The 19,551-nt window shown below is 44.6% G+C and overlaps 1 protein-coding gene across 2 annotated transcripts in view; it reads right to left on the reverse strand.

Moving 5' to 3' along the window:
- The window catches only part of SLC23A1 (solute carrier family 23 member 1), a 104,385-nt gene that overhangs the window by 27,119 nt on the left and 57,715 nt on the right, over positions 1-19,551 (reverse strand). For both annotated transcript variants that reach the window (XM_068125102.2, XM_068125103.2), the window contains exons 3-5: positions 10,879-11,036; positions 9,981-10,069; positions 9,187-9,257 (exon numbers count right to left, since the gene is read on the reverse strand). In XM_068125102.2, the coding sequence (XP_067981203.1) occupies positions 9,187-9,257; positions 9,981-10,069; positions 10,879-11,036 (318 nt within the window). The remainder of the gene's footprint in view (positions 1-9,186; positions 9,258-9,980; positions 10,070-10,878; positions 11,037-19,551) is intronic.

A 19,551-nucleotide genomic window follows, 5' to 3' on the forward strand; every position in this document is an offset into this window, starting at 1 on the left:
TGATCAACCTTTAATCGCCATGCCTAGTCGATGACACATGTAAGGCTTTGGGTCAATCGCTTTGGTGGTTTGAGAGAAGATGTATATTTTAAAGTTTTAGGTGACAACCTTTCGTTTAAGGTTTAATGTTTTAGGTTTTAAGGTTTTTATCAAACATTAGGGTAGAAAATACCACAAGTAATGAATAACGAATGAAAGTATGACAGGATTGATGAATGTTGGAATGAAATACGAGATGAAATCATTTAGTATGATAGATCTGCCTTCAAAGAGACAAAGATGTTTGGTTATAACTTATAACATGTCATAAGGCTTGAGAGTCATTTAGGGACAGGCATGATTTTCGGCACAACCAACTGAGGCCTATGATTGGGACCCCAAGACAGGTTTCTACATTGTGCTGCTTTGCCGAAGCTATAAACAAGGGTATTCAATGAGCGGAACCCCATTGCTGCCTTGCGTCTGATTTTAACAGTATAGTAGGCCTACGCATTATCACAGCGTCAGGGCAGATTAGAATTTCTTCCATGAAGTCCATTGTTAACTATCTAGTCTACAGTGTCGCAGGACCTGTTGGCTGCATTCGCGAGTTGAAGATTTTTTCCTGCTGTGAAAGTACAAAAGTTTGGGTTTTTTTGTATACAAGATCGAGGCTCGTGTAAGAGCTAACTAACATCAATCACAAAAAAAAAAAACGGACACACAAAACATACAATAAAGGGAGCAGGAGACAAGATGGGGAAAGAGAGGGAAGCACACAAGTACAACAGCAGAGAACAGGAACATCGGGAGATCTGTGGGAGGGAGAGGGCTTGGGGGGAGGAGACATGGGAAGGCGGGGGGGGGGGGGGGGAGAGGTATAAAACACAAGGACACTGCTAGAACTTCCAGGAAAGAAGTCGGTATTTCAAAAAAAGTGGATCTGGGTTGAATTAACGGGGGTAGAAAAGATCAAGGTTTTCGATGGGGGAAGATAAGAGATGGTGAACAGCTGTTTTAAAGACCTGGAGGGAGGAGTGGGATTGAAGAGAGTGGGGGAGTTTGTTCCAGAGGCGGGTGTAAAGAGGAATGAAGGAGTGAAGGTGAGCAGAGAGTCTTGATTTTGGCAGTTTCACCTGGCAGATCTTGTGCGACCTGTAGGAATATTTGGGGGACAGAGCACAGACAAAGCTGGGGGAGCAAGGCCGGAGAGGAGTCGGTAGAAGACAGAAAGACCACAAACCTGCCTGCGGTGAAAAAGTGAAAGTCCCCCAGAATCAGCTTCATAGCGGGAGATTCCAATGATTCTGAAAGCTTTGGTTTTTAAAGCGTGAAGCCGAGCTAGATGTGAGGCAGGAGCACAAATCTATAAATAAATAAATAAATAAAAAACAATACACAAATACATCCGTTGGGCCTCCGAGGCCCAACGGCTGCGTTTATGTAGGATTTTTGATTGGCGCCTGCATCTAAGGGTTAATATCCAGCAAGCTGGTTAACCAGGAGATCGGTCGTCTAGCTACCCTTCATCCGATGGATGGCGCACACATTGATGCATTGTCGTGCATGCGAAACACCAGAGGGACACCATGGAGGCAGCTTATAGTTTCGCCAAGATTTGCATCAAGGTGACTTATATACACCTCCAAGCTATCCTGCTAACCTGGTATGTATATATCTTCACTTGCCTATTCCATCCAATGAAGAAGCATTACTAGTCATAGAGTTTGATTGTAAAATTTCCTTTTAACACGAGAGGGCACTTTGCTTTTCATGACATTATTTCGTTCTCAAAATCCTGTTCTAATATCTTTCAATATACTCTATATTTGTTCAATATATACTGTAATGAGGCTCTAGATGTATATGTATATACAGTATATACCATACTATATGGATGTATACATTTGTATGTATAGTGGGTGGGGGTAATATGGACCCTGGGGGAATATGGACCCCACTGAATTTCCCATGATGCACTGCATCAAGCCTCGTCTCCATATCACAGGATAAACAAGTATGGCCGACCAGCAAGTGAACAACTGCAGTTGATTCAAACTCTTTAATGACGGTAAGTGGCAAACTTCCAAAAGTTTTCATCTCAAATTTTACAATTCATAAGCATGCAGTACTGTGGCTGTGTATGTACATGTAGTCACTAGCTTGTTTGATGAGTGGTGTCCCTGGCTGAGTACACGTGAGAGCTGTCTACAGCACCACTTTGTGCAGAAAACTCCATCCCAGCCCATATGTACTGGGCATGCTGACATGATCGAGAGGCATGGTGTGGGGAATATGGACCCTTTGGTAGTGTCTAATATGGACCCATGTCCATATTCCCCGCAGTCAATGTCCATATTCCCCACACAGGAAGCGAATAGAATAAGTCCACAAAACAGCATGTTCACTGTCAAAATTTGAATCAAATAAATTTTTCTGCACCGAAATATGTGACGAAGCAAAACTAGGCATGGTCCAAGTAGCCGTCAAGTATCGGCTGTTTTTAACACCCGATAACATGGACACTTGATTCTGTATAAAAATCCGACAGTGACTATGCACTGTCGGACATTTAACTCGCCCCGAAAAAGCGTTATCAACACATCCTCTCCTTCTAAAAGACGTTTGATTGTGGAACATCAAGAACAAGAGAGAAGGGCATTGAAGAAAGGGCCAACACGCGACAAGCAGAATCCTATATCCCCAACTAATTTGAAAGTGAAAAAACGGCAATAGACCACGAACAAAGCGCGGTCCTCCAGTTCGAAAGCAGGTTACCAAGTCTGCCAAGCAACACAGAAAAGGACCTGAAAACTGCATGAGTAATTTCTACTGCATATATTGCAATGAGTTATTTGTTGATCCACCTGAATTTTCTTGGATCCAATGCAGTGAATGCAAGCAATGGGCCCACGAAAACGAAACTATGAGGGCTATGAGACTATGAGGGTATAGGTGCTTTCGTCTGTGATGAGTGTCGCTAAGGTTGTTGTTCACTGAAAAATCGGAAAGTAACATTTGTCCCAGGGAACATTTGTCGAAAAGAAACTGGACTTACCACATTGAGGTAATATGGACCCACGGTCCATATTACCCCAATGGGGGGGTCCATATTACCCCAATGGGGGGTCCATATTCCCCACGTTGTTTGGAATATGGACACTGATGGCTTCTTCTTTTTTTGTCCCCTCAATCATATGTCTTTGATTTTATTCAACCCAAACTGCACGGGGATGTAGTCTGCCTGGTTGTCTAAATAAACCATTATTTGGAAATTTTCCTTGTCTATTTGTATAGCCTCTATCGGGACTTTGGCTTAGGTGGTCCATATTACCCCCACCTACCCTATATACATATATTTGTGTATACTGTACTGGTAATGATCAGATTAAGTCAGCGTTACTTTCCTGAAAAACACGACTTAAACTGATCAACTATTTCCCGTAATAATTAACAAAAATACAGGAGATACATTCCAGCACTTGAATACTCCATACGTAAAGTCTTAGTAACTCGCAAATTATACAATTTAATAAGGAAGAATAATACAAATAATACAGGAAAGTAAGTGCAACATATATTATAAACAAATAAAAATTATACATTACAGGTATAATTGCTCAGATGTATATGGAGGAGGGTTTGGGGGTTGGGGGGCGAAGTAGCTCGAGTGAGTTTAGGTAGTTGGAGAGGTGAGTGCTGGAGTATTGAAGACGAAGAGGTGATCACCTCATTGTCTGATAGTACATCTTCTGTAAGTCGGCAGGAGCATGGAACAGGATCATCGCATAGCCACCTCATCGGAACATTAAATGAATGGCATGCTCCTGTCTAGCTCCTCTCCAGTTCTTTCATAAATGACGCTGCAGCTTCACTGTCCCTGCTCCTTTCCACATTCCTATGTCCTATCAGCAGCTCTTCCTCCCTCGTCCCTATACTGAGACTCTGTCTCAGTATTCACTGTATGTGTGGACCTCAAACATAGCCTATAAAAAACCTTTTGGCCTATAATAAACTAGAGGTTCCACGGAACCTGAACTCAACTGGTCTATATCAATATGGTTAGAATATGCATAAGAGAACCACAAACTAGAGATTTTATATGTGCTGAAAATATATGACAAAAATTGATTTTTCAATATGGCCGCCCTGCCACGCCCATTTTTGGGCGTGCAACGCCCAAATGCAATCCCAAACTAGTTTATGTCTTAAAGATGCTGCAAAACAAGTTTCATCAAATTTCATCAATATTTGTGACTTTTAGAGCGTAGACTTCGAATTGTTTACAGACGACAGACAGACAGACAGACAGACAGACGACAGACGGCGGACACTGGGTGTCGACAAAAACTCAGCTGGACATAGTCCAGTTGAGTTAGAAAGGTCTTTAAAACAGCTGTTCACCACCATCTCTTATCTTCCCCCATCAAAAACCTTGATCTTTTCTACCCCCATTGATTCACCCCAGATCCACTTTTTTTGAAATCCCGACTTCTTTCTTTCCTGGAAGTTCTAACAGTGTCCATGTGTTTTATATCTTCCCCCCCCCCCCCCCCCCCCCGCCTTCCCATGCCTCCTCCCCCCAAGCCCTCTCCCTCCCACGGAACTTCCGTTGTCGCTGTTCTCTGCTGTTGTACTTGTGTGCTTCCCTCTCTCTCCCCATCTTGTCTCCCGCTCCATTTATTGTATGTTTTGTGTGTCCCTTTGTTTTTGTTTTTTTGTTGTGATGGATGTTAGCTCTTACACGAGCCTCGATCTTGTATACAAAAAAATTTAAAAAATAAAAAACATCTGAGGTCTCCGCTCCAACATGACAGATTCCTCAATCCAGGCCGTTGCCGATAAACCCGACATCATCTGTTTAACAGAATCCTTTCTCCCACAGGACATTCCTGACTCCTTTGTGTCTCTTCCCGGCTATTGTCCCCTCTGGTTTGATCAACCTGAACCCCATTCTGGTGAGGGTATCGTACTGTACATCAATAACTCCATTCCTCATTATCTGTGCACTGCTCTTACACCTCCCATACCCCGGGGTGTGTTCAGTTACCAAGTTTCTTGTAGAGTGCTCGCCAAGTGGCTTACGCATTCAAGCAAGCACTCTGTTCATAACCGTTGATAAGGAATGGCTGGCTTGGCAAGCGCTAACTATCTGCTTGGTAACTGAACAAACACCCCAGGAGTGAACTTGATGAAAACAACAGTGAACAAAGTTGTATATTTTATTAATTTGTGTTCTCCATTTTCTCATTATAAAGCTTTGTTGAAGATTTGATGACAAACGCTCAAATGGTAAAAATATTAAGGCTTGGGCAGACGACACACTGAAGCTTAATGGTAAATTAATAAAGAAACAAAGAAACGACTTAAAACAAGACCGATAGTCCAACAACAACGTAGCCAAGCTCGGATCAGCTGAGTGGAGGATCTGCTGTCCCCCTGCCACGTGACCAGATCCTCAGCTCTGATTGGTGGACGTTTGTGAGACATACAGTCACGTGAAAAAGTAAGTACACCCCATGTAAAGTTTTGACTTTTTCAACATATTTCAACATCCAGCTATTTGATCTTCAGTTCAACAATATTGATAGATAAAGGTGATATTGAAGGAGTCCGGGCTCCAGCATGATACGGACAAAAGGATGGCAAGGCACAAACTCGTCCGAGAAGATGTTTATTCGTAAAACCAACTCGGGAACACTGTAACACACTAAAAAGCCCGTTTATCGGGCTGCCTTATAAAGCAAAACCGAAACCGAAACCGAAAGCCACGCCTCTCAAGCGAGGCGTGCTTCGGTGGTCACGTGATCCACAGGTGTAGCTCATTATACCCGCACGCGCGGCACGCTTTGGCGGTCACGTGACCAGCCACTCTGGCGCCGGGGATCCCCGCCGGTGACGTCACCGGCTGGAGCAAGGAGATTCTGATGCCGGTCTTGCTTGGGGGACCCATGGGTCGCTACACACGCCCCCCCAGAATGGACTTGGTCCAGGGAGGTCAACCTGAGAGGGGTCCGGATGACCCAACCGAAACGACCCCTGGCCAGTCGCAGGGGGGGGGGTCCGGTGTGGTGGTGGGTGGTCAGACGGGGGGTGCAGGCAGGGGGGGTCCCGAGGAGCCGGGCAAGTCCTCGGGGGAGGCTGCCGAGGTTCCTCGCGGGCCTCCCGAGGTTGCAGTTCGCGGGTGCAGTGCCGAGAAGGCTCGAGCGGTGCACGCGAAAAGCGGGTGAGCCAACCGAAGGGCTGGTCCAGGCCTCGGGGGAGGCTGCCGAGGTTCCTCGCGGGCCTCCCGAGGATGCGGGTCTGGTCAAGGCCTCGGGGGATGCAGTGGACGGGGGGCGGCCGAGGGGCCGGGCAAGTCCTCGGGGGATGCAGTGGACGGGGGGTGGCCGAGGGGCCGGGCAAGTCCTCAGGGGAGGCTGCCGAGGTTCCTCGCGGGCCTCCCGAGGTTGCAGTGCGCGGGGGCAGTGCCGAGAAGGCTCGAGCGGTGCACGCGAAAAGCGGGTGAGCCAACCGAGGGGCTGGTCTAGGCCTCGGGGGAGGCTGCCGAGGTTCCTCGCGGGCCTCCCGAGAATGCGGGGCTGGTCAAGGCCTCAGGGGATGCAGTGGACGGGGGGCGGCCGAGGGGCCGGGCAAGTCCTCGGGGGAAGCTGCCGAGGTTCCTCGCGGGCCCCCCGAGGTTGCAGTGCGCGGGGGCAGTGCCGAGAAGGCTCGAGCGGTGCACGCGAAAAGCGGGTGAGCCAACCGAGGGGCTGGTCCAGGCCTCGGGGGAGGCTGCCGAGCGCGGTGCGCGAACCTCATAGTCATGGCGTCGTTGTTTCAGAAACTCCGGCATTTCGAAACCGCGTTCGAAACTGCGCCTGAAGCCGTGCGGGAGAAGCCGGCGTCACCAGCCTAGTTGGCTTCCCTGGCTAGGGCATGCTCGCCGTGTCCGTTTGCAGCCCCCGCATCCGTGCGGGGGTAGTCGGGGTTGCGTGTTCAAATTCGGGGTTACCAGTGAAGGAGTCCGGGCTCCAGCATGATACGGACAAAAGGATGGCAATGCACAAACTCGTCCGAGAAGATGTTTATTCGTAAAACCAACTCGGGAACACTGTAACACACTAAAAAGCCCGTTTATCGGGCTGCCTTATAAAGCAAAACCAAAAACCGAAACCGAAACCGAAAGCCACGCCTCTCAAGCGAGGCGTGTTTCGGTGGTCACGTGATCCACAGGTGTAGCTCATTATACCCGCACGCGCGGCACGCTTTGGCGGTCACGTGACCAGCCACTCTGGCGCCGGGGATCCCCGCCGGTGATGTCACCGGCTGGAGCAAGGAGATTCTGATGCCGGTCTTGCTTGGGGGACCCATGGGTCGCTACAATATAATATAACAAATATCATGAAACATTTACATTTTGTAGTCCATGGTATAATTTAAATAAACATAAATGCAAATTTCGCATGTGGAAAAAGTAAGTACACCCTTGGCTCTAATAGGTGGTATTGCCCCCTTTGGCAGCAACAACCTCAAGTAAGCGTTTCTTATAACTGTCTACCAGTCTCTGACATCGACTGGGAGAAATTTTTGCCCACTCTTCCATGCAGAATTCTTTCAGCTGTGCGATGTTTAAGGGGTTTCTTGCATGCACAGCTCGTTTCAAATCCCCCCACCACATCTCGATGGGATTTAGATATGGGCTTTGACTTGGCCATTCCAGAACCCTCCATTTCTTTCTTTTCAGCCATTCCTTGGTGGATATACTGGTATGTTTATGGTCATTGTCATGTTGCAAGGTCCACCTTCGGTTGAGCTTCAACTTTCCGACAAATGGCCTCACATTATCCTCAAGCACCCTCTGGTACAATGAAGAATTCATAGTGGATTCTATGATGGTGAGCTGCCCAGGCCCTGATGCAGCAAAGCTGCCCCAAACCATAATATTTCCACCACCATGCTTTACAGTTGGTATCAGGTTGTTGTGGTCAAATTCTGTCTTTGGTTTTCGCCAAACATGTATTCTGGTACTGTGGCCAAATAGCTCTACCTTTGACTCATCTGTCCAGAGCACATTGTTCCAGAAGTGCTGGTCTTTGCCTAGGTGTTCATTGGCAAACTTTAGTCTTGCCCTGATGTTCTTTCTGGACAGCAAAGGTTTCCTCCTGGCACACCTCCCATGTAGATCAAATTTGTGCAGCCTCTTTCTAATGGCAGACTCGTGCACTTTGACATCAACAGTGGCAAGAGCTACCTGTAGGTCCCGTGATGACATTCTAGGGTTCTTACAGACTTCTTTCAGCATCTTGCGGTCTGCTCTCGGGCTGAACTTGCTGGGGCGGCCTGGCCAGAACAAGTTGGCAGTTGTTTGGAATCTTCTCCACTTGTATATTATCTTCCAGACAGTCGAATGATTGATTTCAAATTGTTTGGAGATCTTTTTAAATCCCTTCCCAGACTCGTAGGCATCTATAACCTTCTTTCTGAAGGCCTCAGAGAGCTCTTTTAATCTAGGCATGGTGACGCCGCACACTTCAACAACAAAGAGCAAACCAAACTAAATGTCTGAGGTTTAAATAAGACAGGTTCCTCCAAGATCCTCTCTAACGATGTTCTAATCATTTGCACCTGAGCTGGTGCACCTGATTCTAATTTATGGTGTTTGAAGTAATGATAAATGTAGGGGTGTACTTACTTTTTCCACATGCGAAATTTGCATTTATGTTTATTTAAATTATACAATGGACTACAAAATGTAAATGTTTCATGATATTTGTTACATTATATCACCTTTATCTATCAATATTGTTGAAATGAAGATCAAATAGCTGCATGTTGAAATATGTTGAAAAAGTCAAAATTTACATGGGGTGTACTTACTTTTTCACGTGACTGTACATTCATACACCAGACGAACAGACAAATGCTGTTTCAGACGGCATTTCCCTCTGGGCTATGCCATAAAAATTCTCAGATCCAGATCAGAATCCGGATCTTAACCAAAATCTAATAATTTCGTCTACGTCACACACCTAACGTTTCCATCAAATTTAGCACGAATCCGTCCACAACTTTTTGAGATATCCTGTTCACAAACAAACAAACAAACAGACAGACAGGGGTGAAAACATAACCTCTGTCCACATTCAATGGCGAAGGTAATTATTAAAAATAAAAACAATCATCATTTTGGAAAACAAGATAAAGGAAATACCTGAGTGTATTTACCTCTCTCATGCGTGGATGCCATATCTCAGATGTGTCCACTTCAACGCCTGTGTGGTTTCCATAAATCTCTTCTGTTTTGTAAAAACAAACTTCCAATGTTAAACATACTTTGTGCATTAGAAAAGAAAGTCAATCAACTAAGCAACTAAGATACCAGTATCTCACCTCTCCCCACTACAATGATACGAGTCTGAGTCGGTATGTCCTGCTAGCTCTGACAAAGTGTACAAGTAATGTAATGGACAAGGAATGATCAGTTAATTAAAATATAATCAGGTATGTTATAAATCATCAATCTGATATCACATTGGTCTGTGTGGTGCTTCCGACTGAGCACTGCCTCATGGCGCTGCCATTCAATCATTTTGTATGCAGCTTGTGGCTGCTGGTTGCATCATTGCGGGGAGTGTGGCTGTGCCGCTGATGTGCTGCCCCCTGTAGGTGAGGACAGGAATTTGAAATTTGGCCATGGTGCCGGCGATGGCTCACCTATTCTTCAGGAAGGATACCATGGCATTTTTAACATCCATCAACTAATGGCAGCAGATGGGACGGTCGTTTAACGTCCTTTGGATGGCACACACATTGATGAATCACCTTTTGTTAGCGTTGGACCTGAATCAACTTTTGCTACAGTTGGACAATTGATGGAAGGTTGACACACCACCATAGGATTATAGAGGAACAGAGAAGACAAGGAACAGAAGAACAATATTAACATAAGCAGGCAAAAGGGAGTGTGAGAAGATCTGTTGGGAAATTATTTGAAGGAAGAAGAAAGTACTTGGAATTACCATCGGTTGGGCACTTCCACTTGTCCAGGGCCAGGATGGATCGAACAGGAACAAGGAAGGCAAAAGCACTGGCTTGAAAGAGTGGAAGTCTGTGTATGGCATTGGGACAAATGGGAATTGGTATGCACAAGGCTTAATGGAAATGAAAACGTTTTTGGCATGTGATATTATGTTATTATCATAACATAAAACACGCAACGCTACAAACAAACAAAGTTGATGCAAGAGGAGGCCATTTGGACAATTTAGCCATATATATATATATAGATACGCAAAAAACATCTTCCACGAGCCGAGCACAGTTCTAAATCAATCTAACACCAGCCACACATAAAGCAGCTGTACGTGCGCAAAAATACATCTTTCGTGAGTTGTGGGATTTGTGTAAAAATAATAGAGCATGTGTCCAAGTTTTCTTTCGAGATAATACCAGCCATGACCCTTTTCCCCACTTATTGTGTCTACCCCACCATGCCTCTCATTAATCCTTTAAATTTTCCTCTATGTAATCTGTCTGTTTGTCTTATAAACTCTATTTTGACCAGCGCCACAAGCCAAGTGAATCCCACCCCTCTCCTTCAAAGATGGCAAAAGTATCGCCTTGCGACCCTTCGCTAATGTGAGCAGGGCAGCCTCCAAGAGGCTGGGTGGATAACCAATCAGCACATCGTCACACGGTGCGAAACTCTGAGGGGCAGGACAGAACAGGCAGTTGGTTGAGTGAGGTTGCATGAAGCAATTGAGGGGTGAGGACCTCAGAGCACAGGGCAGGGATGAGTGACGTCCTGTGGTGTCTGGTACATGGACGTGGCAGACTCATAAAGAGATGACAAACGATGACAAACGTTCAAATGGTAAAAATGTTAAGGCTTGGGCAGAAAATGTTAATCTTACACACCTGCATCCCAGTGTAGTTTGTAGTAATGTGGTGATGCCCACACATGTAAAGATGGTGCCAATAAGCTGGCTGATGGCCACCTGGTCTTTGCCCACACACATGGCTTCAGCAAGCAAAAATGGTATGGCGATAGTCCCACTGAAGCATGTTAGATAGTGCTGCATGAAAAGAAAACATCTGATTAGTAAAATATTGCATTTTCCAATCATTCCTGTTTCTATCTACATCACAGGGCAACCAGGATGACCTAAGCAAGATGGATCTTTGCAATAATGAGTCAACCCCCATCCCCCCCCCCCCCCCCCCCCACCCTCCAATCCCAATCCTGAAGGAATGGTGTCATTTCAGTGAAACTCAGTAATTTGATTCCTCCCTGTTGTACATTTTCCAAACATTTGGTGAGTTCATTGATGCTATTGAGATGTGTCATGTTTTCGCCTCTGAAGATTTTTAAAATGTGCAAAAAAAACTTTTGGACTTCCCTTCGTCCTGCCACATGATTGGCAATCAAGATGGCCGAAGGGGCACTTGGCCACTCTCGGTAGGAAGACCTATCAACATCAAGGAGCCAAGAGGATAGAAAGACCAATCAAAATCAAGGAGGCAAGAGGATAGGAAGACCTATCAAAATCAAGGAGCCAAGAGGATAGGAAGACCGATCAAAATCATGGAGCCAAGAGGATAGGAAGACCAATCAAAATCAAGGAGGCAAGAGGATAGGAAGACCGATCAAAATCAAGGAGCCAAGAGGATAGGAAGACCGATCAAAATCATGGAACCAAGAGGATAGGAAGACCAATCAAAATCAAGGAGGCAAGAGGATAGGAAGACCGATCAAAATCAAGGAGTCAAGAGGATAGGAAGACCGATCAAATCAAGGAGCCAAGAGGATAGGAAGACCTATCAAAATCAAGGAGCCAAGAGGATAGGAAGACCTATCAAAATCAAGGAGTCAAGAGGATAAGAAGACCGATCAAAATCAAGGAGCCAAGAGGATAGGAAGATCGATCAAAATCAAGGAGCCAAGAGGATAGGAAGACCGATCAAAATCAAGGAGCCAAGAGGATAGGAAGACCTATCAAAATCAAGGAGCCAAGAGGATAGGAAGACCTATCAAAATCAAGGAGCCAAGAGGATAGGAAGACCGATCAAAATCAAGGAGTCAAGAGGATAGGAAGACCGATCAAATCAAGGAGCCAAGAGGATAGAAAGACCAATCAAAATCAAGGAGCCAAGAGGATAGGAAGACCTATCAAAATCAAGGAGTCAAGAGGATAAGAAGACCGATCAAAATCAAGGAGCCAAGAGGATAGGAAGATCGATCAAAATCAAGGAGCCAAGAGGATAGGAAGACCGATCAAAATCAAGGAGCCAAGAGGATAGGAAGACCTATCAAATCAAGGAGCCAAGAGGATACAAAGACCAATCAAAATCAAGGAGCCAAGAGGATAGGAAGACCTATCAAAATCAAGGAGTCAAGAGGATAAGAAGACCGATCAAAATCATGGAGCCAAGAGGATAGGAAGACCGAACAAAATCAAGGAGCCAAGAGGATAGGAAGATCGATCAAAATCAAGGAGCCAAGAGGATAGGAAGACCTATCAAAATCAAGGAGTCAAGAGCATAAGAAGACCGATCAAAATCATGGAGCCAAGAGGATAGGAAGACCGATCAAAATCAAGGAGCCAAGAGGATAGGAAGACCAATTAAAATCAAGGAGCCAAGAGGATAGGAAGACGCTCATCAAAATCAAGGAGCCAAGAGGATAGGAAGACCTATCAAAATCAAGCAGCGAAGAGGATAGGAAGACCAATCAAAATCAAGCAGCGAAGAGGATAGGAAGACCTATCAAAATCACGGAGCGAAGAGGATAGGAAGAACGATCAAAATCAAGTAGTCAAGAGGATAGGAAGACCTATCAAAATCAAGCAGCGAAGAGGATAGGAAGACCGATCAAAATCAAGGAGCCAAGAGGATAGGAAGACCGATCAAAATCAAGCAGCGAAGAGGATAGGAAGAACGATCAAAATCAAGGAGACAAAAGGATAGGAAGATCTATAAAAATCAAGGAGTGAAGAGGATAGGAAGACCGATAAAAATCAAGGAGCGAAGAGGATAGGAAGATCTATAAAAATCAAGGAGCGAAGAGGATAGGAAGAACGATCAAAATCAAGGAGCGAAGAGGATAGGAAGAACGATCAAAATCAAGGAGCGAAGAGGACAGGAAGAACGATCAAAATCAAGGAGACAAGAGGATAGGAAGATCTATCAAAATCAAGGAGTGAAGAGGATAGGAAGACCGATAAAAATCAAGGAGCGAAGAGGATAGGAAGATCTATAAAAATCAAGGAGCGAAGAGGATAGGAAGAACGATCAAAATCAAGGAGTCAAGAGGATAGGAAGATCTATCAAAATCAAGCAGTGAAGAGGATAGGAAGACCGATAAAAATCACAGAGCGAAGAGGATAGGAAGACCTATCAAAATCACAGAGCGAAGAGGATAGGAAGACCTATCAAAATCACAGAGCGAAGAGGACAGGAAGAACGATCAAAATCACAGAGCGAAGAGGATAAGAAGCCCTATCAAAATCACAGAGCGAGGAGGACAGGAAGACCTATGAAAATCACAGAGCGAAGAGGACAGGAAGAACGATCAAAATCACAGAGCGAAGAGGATAAGAAGCCCTATCAAAATCACAGAGCGAAGAGGATAGGAAGAACGATCAAAATCAAGGAGCGAAGAGGATAAGAAGCCCTATCAAAATCACAGAGCGAAGAGGATAGGAAGACCTATGAAAATCACAGAGCGAAGAGGACAGGAAGAACGATCAAAATCACAGAGCGAAGAGGATAAGAAGCCCTATCAAAATCACAGAGCCAAGAGGATAGGAAGACCCATCAAAATCAAGGAGCCAAGAGGATGGGAAGACCTATCAAAATCAAGGAGCGAAGAGGATAGGAAGACCTATCAAAATCAAGGAGCCAACAGGATAGGAAGACCTATCAAAATCAAGGAGCGAAGAGGACAGGAAGAACGATCAAAATCAAGGAGCGATGAGGATAGGAAGACCTATCAAAATCAAGGAGCGAAGAGGAAAGGAAGCCCTATCAAAATCAAGGAGCGAAGAGGAAAGGAAGCCCTATCAAAATCAAGGAGCGAAGATGATAGGAAGACCTATCAAAATCACAGAGTGAAGAGGATGGGAAGACCTATCCAAATCAAGGAGCCAACAGGATAGGAAGACCTATCAAAATCAAGGAGCGAAGAGGATAGGAAGACCTATCAAAATCAAGGAGCCAACAGGATAGGAAGACCTATCAAAATCAAGGAGCGAAGAGGACAGGAAGAACGATCAAAATCAAGGAGCGATGAGGATAGGAAGACCTATCAAAATCAAGGAGCGAAGAGGAAAGGAAGCCCTATCAAAATCAAGGAGCGAAGAGGAAAGGAAGCCCTATCAAAATCACGGAGCGAAGATGATAGGAAGACCTATCAAAATCACAGAGTGAAGAGGATGGGAAGAACGATCAAAATCAACGAGAGAAGAGGATAGGAAGACCTATCAAAATCACAGAGCGAAGAGGATAGGAAGATCTATCAAAATCAAGGAGCGAAGAGGATAGGAAGATCGATCAAAATCAAGGAGCGAAGAGGATAGGAAGAACGATCAAAATCAAGGAGTCAAGAGGATAGGAAGACCTATCAACATCAAGGAGCCAAGAGGATGGGAAGAACAATCAAATCAAGGAGCCAAGAGGATAGAAAGACCAATCAAAATCAAGGAGCCAAGAGGATACAAAGTCCTATCAAAATCAAGGAGCCAAGAGGCTAGAAAGACCAATCAAAATCAAGGAGCCAAGAGGATAGGAAGACCTATCAAAATCAAGGAGCCAAGAGGATAGGAAGACCTATCAAAATCAAGCAGCCAAGAGGATAGGAAGACCTATCAAAATCAAGGAGCCAAGAGGATAGGAAGACCTATCAAAATCAAGGAGCCAAGAGGATAGGAAGACCGATCAAAATCAAGGAGCCAAGAGGATAGGAAGACCAATCAAAATCAAGGAGCCAAGAGGATAGGAAGACCGATCAAAATCAAGGAGCGAATAGGATAGGAAGACCTATCAAAATCAAGGAGCGAAGAGGATAGGAAGACCTATCAAAATCACGGCGCGCAGAGGATAGGAAGAACGATCAAAATCAAGGAGCCAAGAGGATAGGAAGACCGATCAAAATCAAGGAGCCAAGAGGATAGGAAGACCTATCAAAATCAAGGAGCCAAGAGCATAGGAAGACCGATCAAAATCAAGCAGCCAAGAGGATAGGAAGACCTATCAAAATCAAGGAGCCAAGAGGATAGGAAGACCTATCAAAATCAAGGAGTCAAGAGGATAGGAAGACCTTTCAAAATCAAGGAGCCAAGAGGATAGGAAGACCGATCAAAATCAAGGAGGCAAGAGGATAGGAAGACCTATCAAAATCAAGGAGTCAAGAGGATAGAAAGACCGATCAAATCAAGGAGCCAAGAGGATAGGAAGACCGATCAAAATCATGGAGCCAAGAGGATAGGAAGACCGATCAAAATCAAGGAGCCAAGAGGATAGGAAGACCGATCAAAATCATGGAACCAAGAGGATAGGAAGACCAATCAAAATCAAGGAGGCAAGAGGATAGGAAGACCGATCAAAATCAAGGAGTCAAGAGGATAGGAAGACCGATCAAATCAAGGAGCCAAGAGGATAGGAAGACCTATCAAATCAAGGAGCCAAGAGGATACAAAGACCAATCAAAATCAAGGAGCCAAGAGGATAGAAAGACCAATCAAAATCAAGGAGCCAAGAGGATAGGAAGACCTATCAAAATCAAGGAGTCAAGAGGATAAGAAGACCGATCAAAATCATGGAGCCAAGAGGATAGGAAGACCGAACAAAATCAAGGAGCCAAGAGGATAGGAAGATCGATCAAAATCAAGGAGCCAAGAGGATAGGAAGACCTATCAAAATCAAGGAGTCAAGAGCATAAGAAGACCGATCAAAATCATGGAGCCAAGAGGATAGGAAGACCGATCAAAATCAAGGAGCCAAGAGGATAGGAAGATCTATCAAAATCAAGGAGCCAAGAGGATAGGAAGACCAATTAAAATCAAGGAGCCAAGAGGATAGGAAGACGCTCATCAAAATCAAGGAGCCAAGAGGATAGGAAGACCTATCAAAATCAAGCAGCGAAGAGGATAGGAAGACCAATCAAAATCAAGCAGCGAAGAGGATAGGAAGACCTATCAAAATCACGGAGCGAAGAGGATAGGAAGAACGATCAAAATCAAGTAGTCAAGAGGATAGGAAGACCTATCAAAATCAAGCAGCGAAGAGGATAGGAAGACCGATCAAAATCAAGGAGCCAAGAGGATAGGAAGACCGATCAAAATCAAGCAGCGAAGAGGATAGGAAGAACGATCAAAATCAAGGAGACAAAAGGATAGGAAGATCTATAAAAATCAAGGAGTGAAGAGGATAGGAAGACCGATAAAAATCAAGGAGCGAAGAGGATAGGAAGATCTATAAAAATCAAGGAGCGAAGAGGATAGGAAGAACGATCAAAATCAAGGAGCGAAGAGGATAGGAAGAACGATCAAAATCAAGGAGCGAAGAGGACAGGAAGAACGATCAAAATCAAGGAGACAAGAGGATAGGAAGATCTATCAAAATCAAGGAGTGAAGAGGATAGGAAGACCGATAAAAATCAAGGAGCGAAGAGGATAGGAAGATCTATAAAAATCAAGGAGCGAAGAGGATAGGAAGAACGATCAAAATCAAGGAGTCAAGAGGATAGGAAGATCTATCAAAATCAAGCAGTGAAGAGGATAGGAAGACCGATAAAAATCACAGAGCGAAGAGGATAGGAAGACCTATCAAAATCACAGAGCGAAGAGGATAGGAAGACCTATCAAAATCACAGAGCAAAGAGGACAGGAAGAACGATCAAAATCACAGAGCGAAGAGGATAAGAAGCCCTATCAAAATCACAGAGCGAAGAGGACAGGAAGACCTATGAAAATCACAGAGCGAAGAGGACAGGAAGAACGATCAAAATCACAGAGCGAAGAGGATAAGAAGCCCTATCAAAATCACAGAGCGAAGAGGATAGGAAGAACGATCAAAATCAAGGAGCGAAGAGGATAAGAAGCCCTATCAAAATCACAGAGCGAAGAGGATAGGAAGACCTATGAAAATCACAGAGCAAAGAGGACAGGAAGAACGATCAAAATCACAGAGCGAAGAGGATAAGAAGCCCTATCAAAATCACAGAGCCAAGAGGATAGGAAGACCCATCAAAATCAAGGAGCCAAGAGGATGGGAAGACCTATCAAAATCAAGGAGCGAAGAGGATAGGAAGACCTATCAAAATCAAGGAGCCAACAGGATAGGAAGACCTATCAAAATCAAGGAGCGAAGAGGACAGGAAGAACGATCAAAATCAAGGAGCGATGAGGATAGGAAGACCTATCAAAATCAAGGAGCGAAGAGGAAAGGAAGCCCTATCAAAATCAAGGAGCGAAGAGGAAAGGAAGCCCTATCAAAATCAAGGAGCGAAGATGATAGGAAGACCTATCAAAATCACAGAGTGAAGAGGATGGGAAGACCTATCCAAATCAAGGAGCCAACAGGATAGGAAGACCTATCAAAATCAAGGAGCGAAGAGGATAGGAAGACCTATCAAAATCAAGGAGCCAACAGGATAGGAAGACCTATCAAAATCAAGGAGCGAAGAGGACAGGAAGAACGATCAAAATCAAGGAGCGATGAGGATAGGAAGACCTATCAAAATCAAGGAGCGAAGAGGAAAGGAAGCCCTATCAAAATCAAGGAGCGAAGAGGAAAGGAAGCCCTATCAAAATCACGGAGCGAAGATGATAGGAAGACCTATCAAAATCACAGAGTGAAGAGGATGGGAAGAACGATCAAAATCAACGAGAGAAGAGGATAGGAAGACCTATCAAAATCACAGAGCGAAGAGGATAGGAAGATCTATCAAAATCAAGGAGCGAAGAGGATAGGAAGATCGATCAAAATCAAGGAGCGAAGAGGATAGGAAGAACGATCAAAATCAAGGAGTCAAGAGGATAGGAAGACCTATCAACATCAAGGAGCCAAGAGGATGGGAAGAACAATCAAATCAAGGAGCCAAGAGGATAGAAAGACCAATCAAAATCAAGGAGCCAAGAGGATACAAAGTCCTATCAAAATCAAGGAGCCAAGAGGCTAGAAAGACCAATCAAAATCAAGGAGCCAAGAGGATAGGAAGACCTATCAAAATCAAGGAGCCAAGAGGATAGGAAGACCTATCAAAATCAAGCAGCCAAGAGGATAGGAAGACCTATCAAAATCAAGGAGCCAAGAGGATAGGAAGACCTATCAAAATCAAGGAGCCAAGAGGATAGGAAGACCGATCAAAATCAAGGAGCCAAGAGGATAGGAAGACCAATCAAAATCAAGGAGCCAAGAGGATAGGAAGACCGATCAAAATCAAGGAGCGAATAGGATAGGAAGACCTATCAAAATCAAGGAGCGAAGAGGATAGGAAGACCTATCAAAATCACGGCGCGCAGAGGATAGGAAGAACGATCAAAATCAAGGAGCCAAGAGGATAGGAAGACCGATCAAAATCAAGGAGCCAAGAGGATAGGAAGACCTATCAAAATCAAGGAGCCAAGAGGATAGGAAGACCGATCAAAATCAAGCAGCCAAGAGGATAGGAAGACCTATCAAAATCAAGGAGCCAAGAGGATAGGAAGACCTATCAAAATCAAGGAGTCAAGAGGATAGGAAGACCTTTCAAAATCAAGGAGCCAAGAGGATAGGAAGACCGATCAAAATCAAGGAGCCAAGAGGATAGGAAGACCAATCAAAATCAAGGAGCCAAGAGGATAGGAAGACCGATCAAAATCAAGGAGCCAAGAGGATAGGAAGAACGATCAAAATCAAGGAGCCAAGAGGATAGGAAGACCTATCAAAATCAAGGAGCCAAGAGGATAGGAAGACCGATCAAAATCAAGGAGCCAAGAGGATAGGAAGACCAATCAAAATCAAGGAGCCAAGAGGATAGGAAGACCTATCAAAATCAAGGAGCGAAGAGGATAGGAAGACCTATCAAAATCAAGGAGCGAAGAGGATAGGAAGACCTATCAAAATCACGGCGCGCAGAGGATAGGAAGAACGATCAAAATCAAGCAGCGAAGAGGATAGGAAGAACGATCAAAATCAAGCAGCGAAGAGGATAGGAAGAACGATCAAAATCAAGGAGACAAGAGGATAGGAAGATCTATAAAAATCAAGGAGCGAAGAGGAAAGGAAGAACGATCAAATCAAGGAGTCAAGAGGATAGGAAGATCTATCAAAATCAAGGAGTGAAGAGGATAGGAAGACCGATAAAAATCACAGAGCGAAGAGGATAGGAAGACCTATCAAAATCACAGAGCGAAGAGGATAGGAAGACCTATCAAAATCAAGGAGCGAAGAGGATAGGAAGAACGATCAAAATCAAGCAGCGAAGAGGACAGGAAGAACGATCAAAATCAAGGAGACAAGAGGATAGGAAGATCTATCACAATCAAGGAGCGAAGAGGATAGGAAGTCCTATCAAAATCAAGGAGCGAAGAGGATAGGAAGACCTATCAA

This window comes from Myxine glutinosa, chromosome 8, assembly GCF_964187855.1.
Source record: "Myxine glutinosa chromosome 8, kmMyxGlut1.1, whole genome shotgun sequence".
Classification (NCBI taxonomy): domain Eukaryota; kingdom Metazoa; phylum Chordata; class Myxini; order Myxiniformes; family Myxinidae; genus Myxine; species Myxine glutinosa.